The sequence below is a fragment of the Synchiropus splendidus genome, chromosome 18 (assembly GCF_027744825.2).
Source record: "Synchiropus splendidus isolate RoL2022-P1 chromosome 18, RoL_Sspl_1.0, whole genome shotgun sequence".
Classification (NCBI taxonomy): Eukaryota; Metazoa; Chordata; class Actinopteri; order Syngnathiformes; family Callionymidae; genus Synchiropus; species Synchiropus splendidus.
In genome coordinates this window covers 11656756-11677179 of record NC_071351.1, presented here as the reverse complement: position 1 = coordinate 11677179, position 20424 = coordinate 11656756, and the positions used below count along the sequence as shown (strand labels likewise).

Below are 20424 nucleotides of genomic sequence, written 5' to 3'. Positions count from 1 at the left end.
CCAGGATTGTCCAGCAGGTTGTGGGCTCTGCTTCTGCGGCTGGTGACGCAGAGGCACAGGTTGAACACAAGAGGCACGTGATGAAGTCAGATTTTACCTTGAAGCGCGTGTCCCACCATCACGGCTTTGTCGGACACTTCACTTTCTGTTCTGATACTCATGAGAGAGAGAGAGAGCAGGAAGTGACTGGACACTGAGCCGACACCAGCGATGCAGCAATCGTGAAGCAGCATCATCACAACCATCCTCACGTCCTGTGGTGCGCGTGTCCTACCATCGGGGCAAGTTCGGTCACTGCACAATATGTTTTGTGGATGGTTGTGATAACGCTGACATCACGACTGTCCTGAATGACCAATAAACAAAGCAGACGCTCAGATAAACTGCTCTACGCTTCGTGCTTCCAGGTTCCAGAGAGAGGAGATTGATCGAAGCCTTCAACGCAGCGCGTGCGCCCCACCATGAAGGCATGTCGGGCACGACACGAGTTCTCCGACTTACAGCGGCGTGTAAGTTTAGCCAGCGCTGCTGTTTCCTGTTGGAGCACAGTTGACATACGGCAACAGATTAGTGGTCACAGTCGGGGTCAGACACCTTTAAGACACCAATGTTCCCACAGTGCAGCAGCAACTGATCTGAACTGCAGCTGCAGCGTCCACACTTTCTTCAGTGGGTCTCAACCGTCGGGTCACCGAGCCTGCAGGTGAGAGAGCTCTCTGGCAGGAGAGTGGTTTTGTGTTGAGTGCGCATCCCACCATCATGGCATGTTTGGACACTGCACTAAGGATCATTTAGGTTTACATTCTGAAGGTCTTCTGCAAGGCAACCTGCCGTGTGTTTGCTGTGCTTCTGCTACGCCTCAATAGCGAGCCACGACTTACCTGCCAGAGCACACGAAAGGCTCAGGACCGACTGTCACACACCGTCGATACGTCACCATGTCCAGGTCACATGGTTAGTCATGTGTGCCTCTTGAATGAGACTGGAGTGGATCATGATTCTGAGCGTGTTGCTGGGTGTTTTACCAACAGTCATGTTGACAGAGCTTTGGCCCAAGGTTGTTGCTGTGATCGGCGTGAAGCGTGGACAGCATCTGCTGGTGTCATGGCACTGTTCTGCTCACCTGAAGACAAGCTCAGGGTGCAGCACTTATATAGACTCTGCTCCTGTGTTTGGCTGTGTCCTTCATACATCATCAGCGGCATCACTTGACTCTTCCTATCCTGCAACACACCATAAAAAACACCTGTTATTATTGGCGGCAGCTTTTGTAGTTCTTGTTGTTTGTGAATGATGTGAAGTTAGAAGGCGACTACATGGCGTTTTTACAACTTTCCTTGGTCGCTTTCCCACCATGTCACTTTTCAGGGTGCAGAGGAGGGAGAGGTACGAGCGGAGGTTATCTTCTCTGCAGGTCGACTCAAGTCAGCTGCTTTGTTTTGTCCTGCTGCTGTTGGACTTGTGACCTGACTGACCTGGACATTCATGTCAAGTTCAAGGTTCATGTGCTTCAGTCACCAAACTCCTCACAGCGTCTCTCTACACTGGTGACAGGTCTCTTTGAAGCAAGAGTGGCGGAGCATTTGGACACCAGTCCTGACCCAGGACCCAGTGGAGTCAACAGGTTTCTCAAAGGACTCGGTGAGCGAGTCTCTGCTGTCTTGTCTTTGTTGATGTTGCGATGAGATGCTGCCTTGAACCTTGGCAGAACGAAGACAAATCGCCTGTAGTGTGTATGACTGACTTCTCTCATGTGGAGTCTGCGTGTAGCTCTGTTGTTGTCGCTGCTCCAGTTGTTGACCTGTCTTGCCTCCATCTTCTCTGCCTCTTCAGGTTTCTGTCCTCTGTTTTCTTCCCACCTCTGGCTCTCTGATCTCCTTCCATCTCTTCCTCCCCCCTCACCTTGTCACTCTGATGCTCTGCATCCTTCCCTTTCCATCCATGGATGTATTTGCTCCAACACAACAGATCAACCTCTCACACTCTCTTCAGCACCATCAGCAGAGCGACGAAGAATAACTGGTCAAACACCGCCCTCGTGTGGTTGGACTTAAACACAATCAGTCAATGAAATAACCCACTGTTTGTCCATGACGTCATGACGCCTCCTCATTGGCCAATGGCTGGCCAACTGGCCCCGCCCCCGAGCGCCAGGTGAACTAGTCCGCTGATGAGCAGCTTGGTGAACAGGTGGATGAGGTGAACGACAGGTGAGAAGAAGAGGCGCTTTGTCTCCGGGAGCTGACCTTTGTCGTTGTTGTTGTTCAGGTCAAACGTGTGTGAGCTGGAGGCTGCAGGTGAGCTGTGTTTGTCTTGGTCTCACTGACACTGGGTGATGACGTCTTCTCACGCACGGTGCCACTGTCTGTGGTTCAGGTCACTGACATGACGCAGCAGTGTCTGCAAGATGTTTCATGGTCATGTGGAAGAGATGCATGTGAGTTGTGTGGAAGTGTTTCCTCAGGAGAAGAAACCCTGCAGCAGCTGGAGGGTGAGACGTCACTTTGCCATTTCAAGTGTTTCCTTTTGGATTTTGGGCTCTTTGACATCCTCAGAAGACCCAGACCTTTGTTGGTGTGAGACCATGCTGCTGCTCACTTGCTTCCTCTTGTTCCAGGTAGCTGCACTCAGACGGCCCCTGCACACAAATGGAGTCAAATCTGGCTGCAGCACAGTAGTTGGTGACGCAGCACTTTTCAGTGAGGGGCGACTGCTGTTTCTAACCAACTGTCTTGGTCCTGAAGCTCAGCATTGGAGGTTGTAGTCCTCCTGAGGACTCTGAGGCTTCCTAGAGTGCCTGGTGACCCTGTGGCCCCTGTATTCCTGGGGGCCTGTGATGTGTGAAACTGATCATGCAGGAATGTTTTGGTGCTTATTTGCTGAGACATCACTCTCAAGTTACTGATGAACCTTCTGTTTCGTCTCTTCAGATGGACCCGCCCTCCTCAGAGCAGCTCACCTGGGCTCTTCACCCACCTCCCAGTCACTTCTTTGTACACCTGCTGCAGTGACTTCCTGTTTGAGGTTGAAGGTCCTCTGCACCCCTGGAGGTCCAACTGGTGAAGAGGTTTACTGCAAGCTAACATGGTCCATGTCAGAGGACCATGGATGTCACTGTGTTTCCCAAGTTATTTTGACAAATCATAATCCCTGTTCTTGTTCCAGGTAACGTTTGACTCTGAGTCTTTCTCCTCAGCTGCACTGAACAACCTCCAAGAGGGACGAGGAGCTTGAGGTGGTCCCTTCCTTCAGTGGAGGAGCAGCCCAACTCTCTTGTAAGTTCATGCATCCATGAAAAGTGCTCAGTCCACAGCATGTTCATGCTGGTGTCTTTCACAGAGGTACTTTCCATTCAACTAGATCCATGTTGTTTGTGGAGAGGAGCCCAGCACTGGTGTGTGCTGTCATGTTGACGCCATGTTCTTCAGCAGTTGCCAACATGGTAGTTGACATCTGAGGACGTGAAACCTTGAGTCTCAAGAGGTGACTGGCCTCATGTTTGACTCACCTTTGTTCTCACGTCATGTTGATGCTGAATAAAGTGGTGTCTTGGTGACTGTTGTGCCAGGTGGACTCTGCTGCTTTCACTTCACTTCAGAGGAGTTTGTGGACTGTAAACAAGCAACTCTGAGGTTGAAAACCAAAGAAGCTTCTCTTTCTTTCTAAAGTTTGTCCTCCAAAGGTTGTTTTGAAACGGTCTCTCAAACGTGATGTCACATGACACCCATAACTCTGACTTTTCCAACGGTTTTCGCGTGACAGTTGCGATGCCTTCAGGTGAATCATGGCCACATGGATGTTGGACCTTTGAAGTTGTGTGAGGGGGGTTTGATTTGTACTGAGTTCATAAGCTCCACTCTCATCTTCACTCTTTCATGGGGCCGTTCCTGCTGCTGTATTTGCTCTTGTGCTGTAGCTCAGGTCACGTGACCTCATACCTCAGACTCGACTTTCATTTTCCCTTCAAAGCAAAGTCCTCATCAGAGGCTCAATCATCATCTGCTGCTGCTGTTAACACTGGTTTCTAACTCCAGCTGGTACCAACACCCTCATGGTGCATCTCCTCCAACATCTCTCTGAAGACAAACCTTTGTCCACCAAAGTTCATGTCTGGAACTTGTTTGTCCTGCAGTTCTCTGTGACTCGCTGACTCATGCTGACCTGACTCACGACTCACCCAGACTTCCCTTCTGACTCATGTTGCAGAACTCCATGTAAAGTTGGTGACATCACATCTGTCCACACTCTCATATCATACATTCCAGTGGTATCTGTTATGATGCAGCACGTTCACTGACTCCTCTGTAGCGTCTGTACTGCAAGAGCTGCGTGGAAGTGTGTACTTCCCTCGCAGCTCTGGAAGTATGTACTTGTACGTACTCCTCCTCTTGGTAGTAAATCTCTCTGTATTGCTCAGTCTTTGATCTGTCAGTGTTTCCATGAAAGCATGTCCTCATGAGGACCAGTGGCTGCTCCACATGTTCCTCTCTCACTGTAGCAAACACCAGCAGTGTCATGGTCCAGCTGTGCTGCTCACGTGGCCCCTGAAGCCTCTGGAAATCTTCTGCTCTGACTCTCTCTGAAGTTTCTGCTTTTGCTGACGTGATCCGTCTGAAACCGTGACCAGTCTGACCTTCACAGTTTGGGATCTGAGAGCTCAAAACTATGGCTGTTTTGAGCTCTCTGATGCCAAGCCTCAGTGCAGAGAAGCACATGAACATCACAAAAGCCCGGGTCAAACTCAGCTGAGACTCACTGAAGCCTGGTGGTGAAGGAAGAAAGTCCTGCTTCCTTCAGGGTGGTGTGTTCCTCTGAAGTTAGAAAAGGTGCTGTTCTTCTCCTGACACTCGCGGAAAACGTGGCCCTGTTTCCCTGCGTCGTGTCTGAGTCATGGACCAAATTCAAGACTGAACCCTGCTGCTGCCCTTCTGATGGTCCAGTGCTGCTTCTACTTGGGATCTTGAGTTTGACAGACTTTATGGCTCCATCTCTCATTCCTCTGGTTTCTCCATTGCAGCTGGACAGTTGTGGTTCTGCTGGAGGCTCTGGTCAGGATCCTCAGCTGCTGTGGAGCGACGGCCATGAAGAAACTGAACCTGAGACGTGATCACATTTGTGCCTTTTGACTCCAGTGGAAAGACTCAAGAGCAGCGTTTTTCCTTATTTACTAAAGCAGTGACATCTATTGATTTGGTGATGAGAGTTTTTAACCATGAGACACAAGTCTCGCTCCAGTCTTGCAGCTGTCCTCATCCGCTCCGTCTCTTCAGTTGTCCGGCTGGATGCGCCACTTTAGTTCCGCGAGCAACGGACGCGTTCCCGTCATTGAGTTACATATAAACACGCGTGACCAGCGCTCGCGGTGATCGTCCTGCATGCAGTTGTGTTTGCAGCCACAGGGGGCGCTGCAAGAGGACGACTGACTGGAGCATCCTGCCGGGATTAACGTGGTCACCTTCTTCTTGTGAGGTAAACCAGAAGGTGGAGGCTGTTTTCTTTGGTTTTTAGTTCTTGCAGAACATTTTAGACTTGTTTTTATTCGTCAACTGTCACGCACATTCACTCAGTTTTGTTACAACGATGGCGTCACCTCGTCATCGTCATGAGAAAATTGCGCGTTGACGATCGTGTTTCGCTTCGTCTGACGAATTTAACGCTGACGTTGACAATGTTGGAACAATATAAAGAAGTATCGTTTCGGAGGTTATGGAGAATATAATTTATTAAAATGATTTAAAATATAAAACGAGCGCTCTGTTAAAACTTTTTTCAGTAGATTCATTCAGTAGAACTAAATACATTAAAAACATAAATGTTGTCATGTCAACATATAAAAGTCACCATCACTTGAGAATAACTTTAGGAAACTGTTTCTTCAACTCGAACTCACGTCACTAAAGGCAGAAGTGGAGAAGGAACTCAGTCGACGTGTTCAGTTTTCTGGAGCTGCTGTCGACAGCGAGGCTCGTTAGCTTCAGTTGCTAACCGAGGTCCGAACATTTCTTGTCTCGATAGTTGCTCATGTGACGCTTATTCACTTCAGATCAGCCTGGATTTAAACGCGTGACTGATCTTGGCGTCACATCCACGCCTCCTCAGTTGAATTGGGTCACGGGTTGTTGTTGTTGTGAGTCAGGGATGTAAAGTAACCGGATGTCACCTGTGTCTCCCAGGAAGCCATGAGTCAACTGTCGGATATGATCGAAGCTCTGTTCCACCAAGGTCAGGTTGATGCACCTGATCAGGAGCTGGTGGTGGTGAGCCAGTCCTGCTCAGTGGAGACCAGGGAGCCTGGTGACATCGACCTTCAGCCCTTCACAGAGGAAGTTGCCCCCCGCCAGCCACGGCCGCTCCTCTCTTCAGCCGCTCCTCCGTCGCTCCCTGAAGCAGGTCACTTCTCCACCTCCAACGCAGACGGCGGTCAGAGGGAGGCACGTGGAGCCACGCAGGAGGTGAGCCTGGTCGCCACTGGACCATTGATGCCAAACTCCCACTGAGCTGTTTGTGTTTGTTTTGAAAGAACATGGACCCTGTTCACAAGCGTCGTCTGCGTCTCGCCGCTCGCCTCCCTCCCCAGAGTCAAGCTTTAAAAGACAGCAACAAGAAGCTCACAGCAAACAAAGGTGATGTTTTACATCAACAGTGTTTGAATGTATCCAATGTTAGCAACAACTGACTTGGCGCTCTCTTCAGCAGATCAAGGTTGTTGTGTTCATCCTGGCCCTCAGACGACTGGGCTGAGTCTTCGGAAGGAGAGACACAACAAGAAGGAGAGGCAGCGCAGGTGAGAGGTCACATGGTGCTGCTGCTGTTTGTTGACCATTGGTGCCGAAATGTTTCAAACTGGCATCAAAAGAGCGAGACGTTTTCCAACTGACTGACCATGTTGGGTTCATTCTTCTGCTGAATGTGACTCTGTGTTCCGTGCAGGGTGATCATCCGTTCGTGTTGCGACAAACTCAATCTCCTGGTGCCGTTCTGTACCAAGTTTTCCGACAAAGCCACGACTCTGAAGTGGACCACAGCTTACCTGGAGCACCTGCAAGACACCTACGGAGACGCGCTCAGAAAGGTGCGCGAGCTCTGTGCATCTCAGCACTGACCTCCAGTGGTGTGCAGCGGAAGTGCATGTGATGAAGCCGTCTGAAGTGAAACACTTTGCTTCCGCAGGAGTTTGAGACGATCTTCGATGAGAGTGTGGACCCCACTGAGAGATCCACGCTGTGAGCGACACTCAGCCTTGTTCCTCCTGCCGCCGATCACTCGGCTTTCAATCGAAGCACATTCACTTTGTTGAGATTTTGTTCTGATCAATTGTCAAACGTTTCTTGAGTCAGTTTTCAGTTCATTAATATCTCTGTCCTTTAAACGTATTTGTTCCTTGTATGAGTTTAGTGAGCTGCTCAAAACGACCCTCAACTCACGCGTGCATGAATTGGTGCGTGTGACTCCCCCTAGTGGTCATCAGTAAACATGGCAGTTGGATGAACTTGGACCTGTGTTGGAATGTTGTTCACAGCTGGAGAAAAGAGGGACGTTTTCCTGAAAAGTGGCTTTATTTGTTCCTTCTTACAACATGTCGCTGTATCATCTTACTGTACATACAACAGTCACCAAAAATAATAAATGGTATTTAATAGTTACAGCACCGAGAGCACAGGTGTTGATGCTGGTGGAAGAGTTTCAGAGGTATTTTACACTCTGAATCTTCCATCTACAAGTTTCATTTTGTTGACTCACATGTTGAAACAATAAAAGCAGAGCGTCTCCGTCCTGCCGGGCTGGACACCTGTCACCCCCGTCCTTGGTGACTCCTGACACTCCAGGTCGACCTTGGAAAAGAGAGTGAGACGTGTTGGTCTCCATGATTCCACTGAATCACAGGTGAAATGTACAGCGCTCAGTCAGCATCACTTGAGAATAGAAACCCTCATTCTCATCAAAGCTACATCTGAATCACCTGAGTGTCGCTGCCAGCAGACGATGGCGTCGGTTCTCTGCAATTCTACATGTTGACCACAAGACGAGGTTAATCCAGTGAGTGGTTTTGGTTGACTGAATGTGCAGGACAAACCATAATGTGGAAATCTGGATGAACACACAAAGGTCAGGCAAGCAGAAACCGCCTGGGTTCAAATCCCACTCATGTCTCAGTGAAGTTTTCCAGGTGCAGTTGTTGGAGAGAAACGTGCTGGCAGCCCAGCGTGAGGTGTGAAGGTGAGCTGGTGTAGTGGTGGCTTCAACCGAGTCCTCAGCAGGCAATGCAGCAGTGCTCGTACGCCTCGATTGGTACCGAGTTCGAATCCCACGCTCCCCCGGTGATCTGGATCGGCCGGCCTGGGCGCAGGTCGGGGTGGGGGCCGTGTCCCCACCTCGGGGTTCAGCTGGGTGCTATAAGGGCTTATGACAAATACTTCCATCCTCCATTGGAGTTTTGAAAGAGAGAGGGGTGTGGCTAAGCAAGGGATAAAAGTGTAAAATAACGTCAGGAAAATGTCACAAAAATAGTGAAAGAGAAGGGTGAAGAGGAGACAAGAATCCTTTTTGTCTTTTGGTTTCTCATTTTCTTCCCTCTTTTTTTTTTTACTTTCTTCCTTGAAACAAATAGTCTTTGGGATCCTGCAACACGCAGGAAATAAATAAAAAGTTATTATTGAAAGTAAAAAAAAAAGGTATGTATGCGAAGTTAGTTGGCGACGACATTGCATTGTCACTTTTGACGACATTTGCATTGTTCATGTTACTGAGGATTCTTTATTCTTGCCTCCTCTTCACCCTTCTCTTTCACCATTTTTGTGACATCCCCACTTTATTTTTACGCTTTTACTATTATTTAGTTTTGTTAAGCCACACCCCCTCTTTCATTCTTTCAAAACACCAATCAAGGATGGAAGTATTTGGTGGGGACACGGCCCCCGACCTGCGCCCAGGACGGCCGATCCAGATCCAATCGAGGCGTACGAGCAGCTCACCTTCACACCTCTCGCTGGGCTGACAAACAGAACAACATAATGAACAATGTTAAAATCATGAAAGAGACAAACACAAGTGAAAATATCTGTGACACATTATAAAGTCTTTATTTAAAAAAAAAATCTAGCATCAACTGTTGCTGGTGTCACAGCCCCAACAGTGTTGCCCTCAGTTGTTTCAGTTGATAAGGTGCAATTTCAACTTCATAAAAGCCTAAAATTGAATTGTAAATTCCCATCAAACAACAACATTTGAGAGAGATGTGCTGAGTTTCTCAGTTCTTGGTTGGGCCTCTTTGGCTCAGGTGGCTTTGACTTAACAACAGGATCTGGTGCCTCATGTTCCTCTTGACAACCCTCCATCAGTTCTCCATGAGCCACAGGTGAGCAAGAGCTCAGGTCACATGAGCAGCCTTCTGTACCTTCAGCAGTGTGGCAGGTGCCACTCCGTGAAGCTGAACAGTTTCCTGGTAGATGTTTGTGCCGACAGTGGACTTCAGGAAACACTGTGACCCGACCTGAACAGACAACAAGGCAGCCACTGCTGACTGTGGCTTCACACTGGACCTCCAGCAACATGGACTCTGGGCCTCTCAGTCCTGCTTCTGACGTGACAACATGAAGGTCAGGGTCTGGTTCTGAGGGCCAAACACAGCAGGGCAAATCAGAATTGGAACCTTCCAAGTCTGGGATCAAAACAGCTCAATGGTTTTTGATGACTTTTACTTTCGTTAGCAACCTCTCACTCCACTGCTACATTTGTCATGACAAAAAAAAAAAATTCTGAAATATATTGGGAGGGTGGGGGAGGAGGAAACCATGAGGCAGTGACCAACTCTGCAGAGAGCCAGTCAGTTTATTCAAACAAGCAAGACAGTTGTTTCTTCAAGGCCAGCTGAGGATCCTGACCAGAGCCTCCAGCAGAACCACAACTGTCCAGCTGCACGTGAGCAGCACAGCTGGACCATGACACTGCTGGTGTTTGCTACAGTGAGAGAGGAACATGTGGAGCAGCCACTGGTCCTCATGAGGACATGCTTTCATGGAAACACTGACAGATCAAAGACTGAGCAATACAGAGAGATTTACTACCAAGAGGAGGAGTACGTACAAGTACACACTTCCACGCAGCTCTTGCAGTACAGACGCTCCAGAGGAGTCAGTGAAAGTGCTGCATCATGACAGATACCACTGGAATGTATGATATGAGAGTGTGGACAGATGTGATGTCACCAATGCTGTGGACTCAGAGCACTTTTCATGGATGCTTGAACTTACAGGAGAGTTGGGCTGCTCCTCCACTGAGGGGACCATCTCAGGTGGAGCCAGGTGTCTCCTCATGTGAAGATGCTTCGGTGAAATATTCCAGCTGCACAAGCTCAAACGCATCTATCTAAACCACCTGCTCCCAACCAGACTGTTGACCCAGACCATCTGGAGAGGAGGAGCAGACGCCCTATAAATGACAATGAGTGTTAGACTTCAGTGGAAACACAAGTTCAGTTCACCCAGAACATCACTACATCCTGAGGACATCAGCTTCCAGGGATCCATCACCACCACCAAACAATGTGAATTAACCATTGCAGCACAGTGACAAAACAATTGTGCTGCTGCCTGAACACCAGTTTGGCCATAAAACCGGTTTGGCTCCAGATACGGTTTCCTTTCCGTAGTGGTGTCAGTCCTCCAGAGTCTCCCATCAAGTCCACTTTCAGCCAAACAGACTCAGCTCAGATGGAATTTCCCTGAGAGTTCTGAGCTCACAGTTGGAGTGACAGGTTCCAGTTTGCTGGTGTCCTGAGAGACAACTCCTTCACTTCCTGTGTGCAGTGTGGTGCACAGCACAAACGGAACTCACCAGCTTCACTGATCCAGCTCTGAGAGGAGCCTCGAGGAACCCAGTCACACGGCAGTGAAATCACACCACAGTCATGGATCAGAAAAACAGGGTTCCACTCTTCATCACAGCGACTCGACACACGTCACAGCAATGTTCCTGAAGCATCTTGCAGACACTGTTGCGTCATGTCAGTGACCTGAACCACAGACAGTGGCACCGTGCGTGAGAAGACGTCATCACCCAGTGTCAGTGAGACCAAGGCAAACACAGCTCACCTGCAGCCTCCAGCTCACACACGTTTGACCTGAACAACAACAACAGCAAAGGTCAGCTCCCGGAGACAAAGCGCCTCTTCTTCTGGGCTGACAAACGGCCTCACCTGTCGTTCACCTCATCCACCTGTTCACCAAGCTGCTCATCAGCGGACGAGTTCACCTGGCGCTCGGGGGCGGGGCCAGTTGGCCAGCCATTGGCCAATGAGGAGGCGTCATGACGTCATGGACAAACAGTGGGTTATTTCATTGACTGGTTGTGTTTAAGTCCAACCACACGAGGGCGGTGTTTGACCAGTTATTCTTCGTCGCTCTGCTGATGGTGCTGAAGAGAGTGTGAGAGGTTGAGGTCCTCAGAGAGGATCTGTTGTGTTGGAGCAAATACATCCATGGATGGAAAGGGAAGGATGCAGAGCATCAGAGTGACAAGGTGAGGGGGGAGGAAGAGATGGAAGGAGATCAGAGAGCCAGAGGTGGGGAAGAAAACAGAGGACAGAATCAGAATCAAATGTATTGCCATGGTCAATGGGGATCCCACCAACTAGGAAGTGTTTTGGAATAAAGTGCTGACATAAAAATAAAATAAAATAAAATAAACAACAAAGGCTGTTCACGAATTTAACAGTCTGACAGCCGAGGGAAGAAGCTGTTCCTGTGACGGGAGGTTCTGGTCTGGATGGACCGTAGCCTCCTGCCAGAGGGAAGAGGAACAAACAGTCCTGAGGGACCTGATGGTCAGCTCCCATTTGAGGCCCTCGGTGATGGTTGACGGTGGTTCAGGATCGCAGTCTTCCAAAGGTTCAGCTTCCTGAACTGAGCACGTCCTGCTCCACGATGTCAAGAGAAAGAGAAAGAGGGGGGAGGTGAGGGGTTGGCTCATCAAAAGTGACTGAAATGATCGACTTTGCTGTCTCAGTGACGTCGTTCGTCTTAGTTGTGTCACTAAGAGACAGCACAGTCCTTTGTTTTAAAGTGGAACAGGGTGCTGGAGAGACCACAGAGGTGTTGGTACAAAAAAGTTGCTCAAAGCGACAATGGAAGTTGTTCAGGTCCTGTGCAAGAGCGAGGTTGTTCAGACTGTGGGGGTCACGTGGCTTGTAGTTAGTGACCACCTTGAGCCCTCTCCACACCGCAGCCGAGTCATTGGCTGAGAACTGCTGCCTGAGTTTGTCAGAGTATGCGGCCTTAGCTTTCTTCAGCTCCCTCTGAAACTGATACTTCATCTCTTTGTAGCAGTTCCTGTGCCCACTCTTGCGAGCTGCCTCCTTCTCCCGTCTGATCTGGCTGAGTTTAGCTGTGAACCTTGGTGCGCGTTGGAACTATGCACTCTTCACAGTAGCTGATCCATGAAGTCACAGTGTCTGTATACTCATCTAGATTATTGGTCGCAGCCCTGAACACCTCCCAGTCTGTGGTCTCCATACAAGCCTGCAGCTCCTCTCTCGCTTCACATCCTCATGCTCCTCACAACAGGCTTTGCCAGCTTCAGCTTCTGCTTGTATGTGGGAACAAGATGAACCATCATGTGGTCAGAGAGTCCCAGTGCTGCTCGAGGGAGGGCGGTATAAGAGTTGTGGAGCAATGAGTAACAGTGATCCAGCACGCTCTGCTCTCTGGTGGGACATTTTACAACCTGCCTGTACCTGGGAAGCTCCTCGCTCAGTCGCCTTGTTGAAGCCACCAAGCACAATCACAGGAGAGTCCGGGAAAGTCCGCTCCACATGCTGAACCTGAAGAGGCAGGGAAGATGGAGGCAAGACAGGTCAACAACTGGACCAGCAACAACAAGAGCTACACGCAGACTCCACATGAGAGAAGTCAGTCATACACACTACAGGCGATTTGTCTTCGTTCTGCCAAGGTTCAAGGCAGCATCTCATCGCAACATCAACAAAGACAGCAGAGACTCATTCACCAAGTCAGACTGTAAACACTGCCCCTGCAGACCATGACGTGCATCACGTTAAAACATTTCAACTTAAAATGACAGTCCATATGAGGAGATGAAGTCACTGAAGTGTGTAGAAAAATATATCTAATATATTCTCAAAGTATTTACATAGAAACGTTCTCTTAGAAAATACTGTAAACTGGTCCCTCCATTGTGCAAAGTCTTTAAAATGTATTGACACTTCCAGTTAGCAACAACAGCTGACACAACAACACATGGAGCTCAGAGTGTAAACAGAAATGCTGGACTCCTTTGTGACCACTGAGTCCAGGTGGAACATCCAACATTACATCCACATCCCAAGCAAAGTTCCTGACACACTTCTTACGTCGCAGATTTGATGGAGTGTGATTTCACAGAACAGTGCTTCCCGCTTTGTTCTTCTGACTCAAGTCCTTTGGGTCAGGACTGGTGTCCAAATGCTCAGCCCCTCTGGCTTCAAAGAGACCTGTCACCAGTGTAGAAGTTTGTTCTGTGGTGACCTCGTGAACAACAATGATGCACACACAACAAGTTCCAATCGTCTTATGTTCAGAAAAAAAAAAAAAAAAAATCACAACAAGTGCTCACACTTTGTCTTACATAAAAAAAAAATAATTTGCAAAACACACAAAATAAAAGAGATCACGAAATCCTGCCCGAGGCCAAAATAAAAACACATAACAATATAAACATCCTCACCTCCTCTCTCACCGTGTGGGACAGCAGCGCCACCTCCAGGGACAAGGGCAGACTACAACGCACTGGTCGGTTACAGCCTGCCACCTCCTCATGACCTGTTTGCCTCCAGGACCCAGAGACCCTTCTCACCCTGGTCATGGACTGTTCATCCAGACCAGAACCTCCCGTCTGGTGAACTGCCCTTGTTGTTTGTGGTGTATTTTTATTTCTATGATTATTGTTTCTTTGTATCCATTTATTTTTGTGTATTTTGTCAATTATTTCACACAATAAAGCTGATTCTGATGCATTGTGAAACCTCTTTCACGTCTCCAGTATTTTCATGAGAAGTGAAAGCACCACGCTAAGTTTCGTTTTCCGACTCCTCAGCTGGCTTTCAGTTTCCATTCAAAGCAAAGGAGCCTCGGTGCGTCTTGCTGCACTGCGCAGCCGCGATCTGAAGTAATATTCGCTCTCGGCTCTTTGCGCTCACATCATTCGCTCATTCGTTTGGGAGGGCAAGAAGTCTGGAAGAAGACCTTCGACTCGAAAAGAACTGCTCATCTTGAGGTCAGTCGTTGTTGCCCAATACTTATAATAAGTGTTATTAAAATGATTAAAATGATAAAATATCATGGTAATTCTTATTGAAAGCAGAGCAACTTCTCATTTACTCTCATGCAAAACGCTGTGTCCTTTTTAAATATCGGCTATATTGTATTGTATATTATCTTCATGATTCTCTCTGAAAGGAGGCACTTGAGGGCGTAGCTGTTACGTGTCAGTTTGGCTGAAGGGTTATCAGATACTTCAGCAGATACTGGCAGTTATAGAATTATCCATGTTACCATCCATATTACCATGTAATACGCCATGGCCTGTGTATTACAGTGGGAGTCTATGTTCCACACCAAACAATTTAACATGCTGTTCCGCATTGGAAAATTGAGGCTGGAGTATTAACCTTGAGTGATTTATTTTTTTGTTTTTTTTTGTGTAATAGAACGACCCTCATATCCACAGCTTTAGCCTGCGTCGTTTGATTTTTTTTTTTTTTTTTGTCATTTCTCCTCCAGTAAAGTAAACCATGGAGGCAAGACTGGAAAAACTGCCGTGCCACTTTAACTGGGATGACGTTCTGCTGGACGATAATAAACTCTCCACAGGAAGATACAAGCTGGAAGACTTTGGCGACGACGAGGGAAATGTCTGGCTCGGTCCGATCTACAACGCCTTGGCCTTCGTTCATCACCGTCTGGGCTCCGACGCCGAGGCCTTGCAGTGGCTCACTAAGGCCACCGAGGTCCTCCAGCTGGGTCGAGAGGAAGATGCCAGGGACGGTCCCTGGCTGGTGGTGAATTACGGGAACCTTGCTTGGCTGCACCATCACATGGGAGATGACAGAGAGAGCCAGACGTACCTGTCCAACGTGGAAGATCTGCTGAGCCGATATCCAAACCCCTCCGAGGATGAGCTGCTGCCAGAGGTCGCCGCTGAAAAGGCCTGGACACTGATGATGCTCACCAACCAACGGGAGCAAGCGGAAAATCTGCTCCGAGGGGCCGTGGAGAAGCAGCCTGGGCGAGTGGAGTGGAAGAGCTCCCTGGTCCTCAGCATGCTGAAGGCTCGCAAGCATGATGAGGGTCCTCTGGATCCGCAGGTCTGGGAGGAACTAGAGAACGCCAGAGAAGAAGATCCAGAAAACATGTGCATTGCAGTCAAGTACCTCCACTACTCTGGTGCAAGAGGAGAAAGCGTGGAAGACCGAGCTCGAGAGCTGGCTCAGAGGGTTTTGAGTCGACCTCCTGGGATCCACAACGGTCTGAAGTCTGTGTTACGCCTGTACAGGCAATACCTGTCTCTCTCCGAGGCGGTCGATCTGGCCGAACAAGCTCTGAGGAAGGACCCGGATGAGCGTTACGTGAAGAGATGCGCCGCGCTCTGCTACTGCTGGAGGATAACGTTCAACTCCGAGACGCCGCCGTCAAGCAGAACCATCGACAGAGGGGTGGCACTCACCCAGGAAGTCATCGCTCTCTACCCTCGAGGCAATCTTGTCAAGAAAATAAACCTCGCCAATATATACGCAAACACGCGTCGCCTGGCTGAAGCTGATGAGATCTACGATGACCTGCTGGCTCGGCAGCTGCCACCAGCTGAACAACAAGTGCTTTACCACCACTACGCCAAGCATCTGGCCTTCAATCGGAATGATCGCACCAAGTCAGTGAAGTACCACATGAAGGCGGCCAGGATCTCAATTCCTTCCTACTTCCGTAACAACAGCATCAAGTCGCTGCGGAAGATTGTGGCCCGTGGCAGAAACCGAATGTGCTCAGAAATCCAAGAGTTCCTCCACAACCTGAACCTGGATGAGCCCTAAACTTGGTCTCCACCGTGGGATCGGAACCGGCAACTCCCTGCTCCACAGCGCAGCCCTCCTCTGTTACCTAAACCGCTCAGCCTTAGCCTTCTCTGCCAGTCGCCTGTACTCTGATATAACAGCCCATGGGTGGAATCTTCTCTGACTTCTTTTTGTCTTTCCGCATCAACTGATCGTTGCCCCATTTCTGATAACAATACCGAGAATGTTACACACTCTATCTAAACTTGTCTTGTAATGTTGCTTCACCAGATATGAACTTTGCTTTCAACAATGTGAGAATAAATCATGCCTTGTGTGCGTTCGTCGTGCCGTGTTTCCTGGGTTTGATCGATGCTGTAAATATGCAACATTTGCTTGATCTAGAGTTGAAACTAGAAGAAACAATCATGGATGTGATGTGTGTCTCTCATTTCACTGCTATTTGAAGTTGCCTATCTCTTAAACCGTCAAACCAAACTCAAATTGATGTCACCAAAAGTGCACCCGCTGTCATTCTGGGGTCCTGTGTGACCCAAACATAAACTGGCCTCGGCTTCATAGAAGTCGTTTTGCCTTTGAAATAATGCGGAGAGCTGATGTTTGCGCTTTTCCCAGTAGGGGGCGCCCTTGTCACGGTTATTGGAGCTCTCGAGGTGGACTGACTTTTTGTGTCGCCAGGAGCCATTCAAGGTTAAGTCCGAGGAGGCGTCATGGTCCAGGACTCAAGAAATTAGTTTCACCATCTGTTTGAAATTGTCCATCCATCCATCCATCTTCACCCGCTTATCCGTTGCCGGGTCGCGGGGGCAGCAGCTTCAGGAGGTCACGCCAAACGTCCTTCTCCCGAGCGACATCCACCAGCTCCGACCGGGGGATCCCGACCCCTCGCTCTCCTCCCAGCTCCAAAGGGAGGCGTCCAGAGGACATCCTGATGAGATGCCCGAACCACCTCAGCTGGGTTCCAGACGCTCCATCTCCTGCACTGACTCAGGTTCCTTACACCACAGAGAGGTGACATTCCACGTCCCCAGAGCTAAGCGATGCAGCCCAGGGTCTCTGTGCCAGCCTTCTCTCCTTCCACTGCCACCCAAATGACAGCGCACGTGACTTCTGGAATGCCCTCCACAGGTGGTGAGCCCATGGGGCGACAATGGGATGGATGGAGTACGGTCCACGCTGCACAATATGCAGCTGTCACCAGTTTGCTATTGCGAGGAGTGTGACGTCACTACCTTTCTGTGGGTGGAAGTGTACACAGTAGTTTGAATCGATCGTGTCTTGTGAGCCTCCGCTGGCTGATGTCAACAAGTGGTGTGTTGCTTCTCGTCCTGGAGGGAGTTCAGAATCTAGACACCAGGGAAAACATAAAATAACACACCGAACCAAGGTGCAAGGTGCTAGTAAAAAACAAGCAAATTGGCATCATCCTTTAATCAAAACCCAGATCCACGTTTTTAAAGATGCAGACAGAGAAGACGTCCCTGGCTGAAAATATGGGAAGATTTAGAGAAAACCTGCTACATCATCGGATCTTGTGCTACATTCTTACTCTTGGAATCAGTCGTGTAGAAAACTTCAGCTCAATCGCCACAATAAAGAAAAGCCATTTTTTAAATCGTAGTAAACCCACAGAGCTACCGAGACACAAACTAGTCCGGTAAAAAGACATCATTGAGCGCTTGCATCTCAAGCTTCACATGCCAACAGTGGAAATATGTGCAGGGTAACACTCTTTAAATGACAGTCATGCGATCGACACATTCCGTAAAGCATGCGCTGCACTTTGGCCTCATGCAGGGAGCACATCATGGCATAAAAAGGAAGAAGACGTCGTTGAAGTTTCTCATCTTGACCTGGTGTCTGCATCAGGTTTGTGTGGATTGAGGCTTTAAAATCTTAGCGTCTTATCTTTCCTAGCCCTGAGGAAATGTGTGGGCCCGTGATGTTTTAAACGTAGCATTCAAGAGTGAGAGTGGAAGGTTAATGTTGAGAACCGGCTTCAGATCCAGGTTTGTTTTTCAACGTTGTTTTGCATGCAGAGTCAAACGCAGAGGGGACACATGGGAGTCATTTTTAGACTTTTGCTGTGTTCTGAAAGGGTGTATTGTCGAGTGGAACGCAGCTTCGTGCTGCTTGTTTGACAAACCAGCAGTCGCTTTAAGAGAAGCAACTCATCCGCTGAATTCTTTTCCGATGCATTGGTCTGATAATCACTAAAAACACAACCTCTGGTTTCCGATGGCGCCTCCTCTCACATGCGTCGAACACCGGATTAGACGACGGTAGTGCAAATAATGATTCAGTAACTTTACAGCGAGTTCCTCCTGAAGCGAGGAAATTCCCGGAAGCTGCTCCCTGGGGAGGAGAGTCCAGTGTGGTCCCTGTAGACCGGCGAGCCACCTTGGATCCTGTAGGAGACTGAATTGTAGTACACTGAATTGAAGCCGCAGTGTTTATGGTGTGCATCGTGGATGCCGAGCTGGTAACACACACTGGAGCACAGCGAGCTGAGGCTGGAGCCCGACCCGTGGGAATGCAGCTTGTAGTCGCGGGGGCCCCTCTGTGCATCTTCAACGGGGGAAGGGATCAAGTTGGTGCGGCTGGTTCCCTCCTCAATGGGGAGGAAGAGCGTGCTGGGGCTGTTGGGCCTCTTGCTTCTTTGCCCGCGGTCGTCTCGGCCCTTTCCCACCACGTGCAGACGTAAGGCACCGTCCAAAAAGCCACGCTCCCTCTTCAGGGAGGCCCTCTCCTGAGCATCCCTCCTCTCATCGTCGCTGTTCATGGTCAGAAAGCGGAGGACCACCAGATTCAGAAAGGCCCCAATGACTGTGAGCCCCACAAGGATGTACATGAAGCTGAAGGCCACGTAGGGCGTCTTCTCCTGGAGGTCCTCCTTTTTCTGCAGAGCCACAAAATCTCCGAAACCGATGGTGGTGAGGGTGATGAAGCAGTAGTAGTAGGCGTGGAAGAAGCTCCATCCTTCGAAGTGGGAAAACGCCGCCGCTCCGACACAAAGTGTCCCCAAGCAGGACAGGAAGCCCACCAAGACCATGTTCTCCATGGACACCTCGGTGCGACGGAAGCCCAGACACTGTTTCAGCTGGTGGAGAAGGAAACGGACGAAGGTGTTCATCCGCTCCCCCAGGCTCTGGAACATGACCAGGGTCAGAGGAATCCCCAGGACGGCGTAGAACATGCAGAAGACCTTCCCGGCGTCGGTGCCCGGCGCCGCGTGACCGTAACCTTTTTCACACAAATACGTCGGGATTAGTCCACAAGAAGTGGAACAAGTCAAAGGAAACGGCGTCATGACTCACCGATGGTGGTGATGACCGTGATGGCAAAGTAGAAGGAGCCAGCAAATTTCCACTGCCTGCCGGCGCGATGGGGCTCAGCCTGCAGCACCACTCGCTCGATCTCCCGGTAGTCCTCCTCGGAGAAGCGGTACTTCTTCTTCATCTCGCTGCGCTTCTGCTCCAGGATGCGCCTCCGGGAGCTCTCCGACTCGGACTCGAGCGCGTCAAACACGGCGGCGCCGACCAGCAGGTAGGAGAACATGCAGAGGATCAGCGACAGAGTCCGGACGTTCTGCTTCTTCATCCTCGGTGTCGGCATCAAAGTCTGGCTGGTAACAGGTGGCGGTCGCCTCAGCGAGGACTCATCACATCACCGCAGCCTGTTGCGTGGTCGGTGGGAGCGAAGTGGCGGTGGAAGCGGGACGAGAAATCCGGAAGTGAGAAGCGCCTCGTCTGAACTGGACGCTAAACAGGAGCATTTTCTGTGATGCTAATGATTTACCATCACTCCAGTCAAACACAGGAGACTCTGGAAAGTGCCCTGAGGCGCATGCGCAACCAATAATATTAAAAAAAAAAAAAAAAAAAGGAACGTGCATGTAATGTAAGCGAGACGCGTCATCCGGGAAAACTTATCAAAGATGCGCAACAGGTTGATAGATGGGAGAACATTGACGCGGGAGCCTGCTACTATTGATGACGCTGAAGCAGAGGTGACGTTTCTGAGGGTGGTGTCGCTTCAGGTGGTTTGGACTTCACTTGAAATGAATGGTGGCAGGATGGTAGTGGCGGTGATGCTGTCAGCATGTGGGTGACTGTAAACACCATTGCAGTCGGTGGTGGTCTGAGTGCTTCACCCAGCTGTCCCTGGTGCTGAAGATGGAGGATGCTGAAGGTGGTGCTGATGCTGGAAAAGGGTGATGAAACCATGACAGGGGATGACAGAGGATGGGGAAAAAGGGGGGGAGGTAGATGAGACAAAGTGGCCACCATGTTAAATACTCGAGGACAGTATTGCTCCACTGAGCAAACGTCAGCAGTATTGAAGAGCACAATGTCAGCGTG

At 49.6% G+C, this 20424-nt stretch overlaps 3 protein-coding genes and 2 long non-coding RNA genes across 7 annotated transcripts; 3 read left to right on the top strand and 2 right to left on the bottom strand.

Moving 5' to 3' along the window:
* Positions 1–253: 253 nt before the first annotated feature.
* LOC128750201 (uncharacterized) lies at positions 254–3038 on the top strand. Its single transcript, XR_008413034.1, has 4 exons — positions 254–1386; positions 1555–2210; positions 2269–2297; positions 2377–3038. It is a non-coding gene; the product is annotated as an uncharacterized LOC128750201 (long non-coding RNA).
* A 2094-nt stretch (positions 3039–5132) lies between these two features.
* LOC128750200 (uncharacterized) lies at positions 5133–7645 on the top strand. 3 transcript variants are annotated; one of them, XM_053850572.1, is made up of 6 exons: positions 5133–5469; positions 6174–6452; positions 6521–6623; positions 6694–6784; positions 6931–7072; positions 7171–7645. In XM_053850572.1, exons 2-6 carry the CDS (start codon positions 6180–6182, stop codon positions 7225–7227), a joined length of 666 nt encoding a protein of 221 aa, XP_053706547.1. In that variant the 5' UTR covers positions 5133–5469; positions 6174–6179; the 3' UTR covers positions 7228–7645. The 3 variants fall into 3 exon arrangements, with proteins under 3 accessions (XP_053706547.1, XP_053706549.1, XP_053706548.1); XM_053850574.1 differs by having other exon boundaries at positions 5140–5469; positions 6697–6784; XM_053850573.1 differs by lacking the exon at positions 5133–5469 and adding an exon at positions 5858–5990.
* A 1498-nt stretch (positions 7646–9143) lies between these two features.
* Positions 9144–11710, bottom strand: LOC128750026 (uncharacterized). Its single transcript, XR_008413008.1, has 5 exons — positions 11195–11710; positions 11091–11119; positions 10834–11011; positions 10251–10428; positions 9144–9610 (listed from the first exon to the last, which is right to left on the bottom strand). It is a non-coding gene; the product is annotated as an uncharacterized LOC128750026 (long non-coding RNA).
* A 2444-nt stretch (positions 11711–14154) lies between these two features.
* On the top strand, positions 14155–16368 carry LOC128749720 (interferon-induced protein with tetratricopeptide repeats 2-like). Its single transcript, XM_053849592.1, has 2 exons — positions 14155–14268; positions 14775–16368. The coding sequence occupies exon 2, from the start codon at positions 14786–14788 to the stop codon at positions 16079–16081; it is 1296 nt and encodes a 431-aa protein (XP_053705567.1). The 5' UTR covers positions 14155–14268; positions 14775–14785; the 3' UTR covers positions 16082–16368.
* A 1128-nt stretch (positions 16369–17496) lies between these two features.
* LOC128749075 (potassium channel subfamily K member 15-like) lies at positions 17497–20270 on the bottom strand. The gene is made up of 2 exons (XM_053848284.1): positions 19381–20270; positions 17497–19306 (listed from the first exon to the last, which is right to left on the bottom strand). Exons 1-2 carry the CDS (start codon positions 19676–19678, stop codon positions 18372–18374), a joined length of 1233 nt encoding a protein of 410 aa, XP_053704259.1. The 5' UTR covers positions 19679–20270; the 3' UTR covers positions 17497–18371.
* Between the last annotated feature and the right edge of the window lie 154 nt (positions 20271–20424).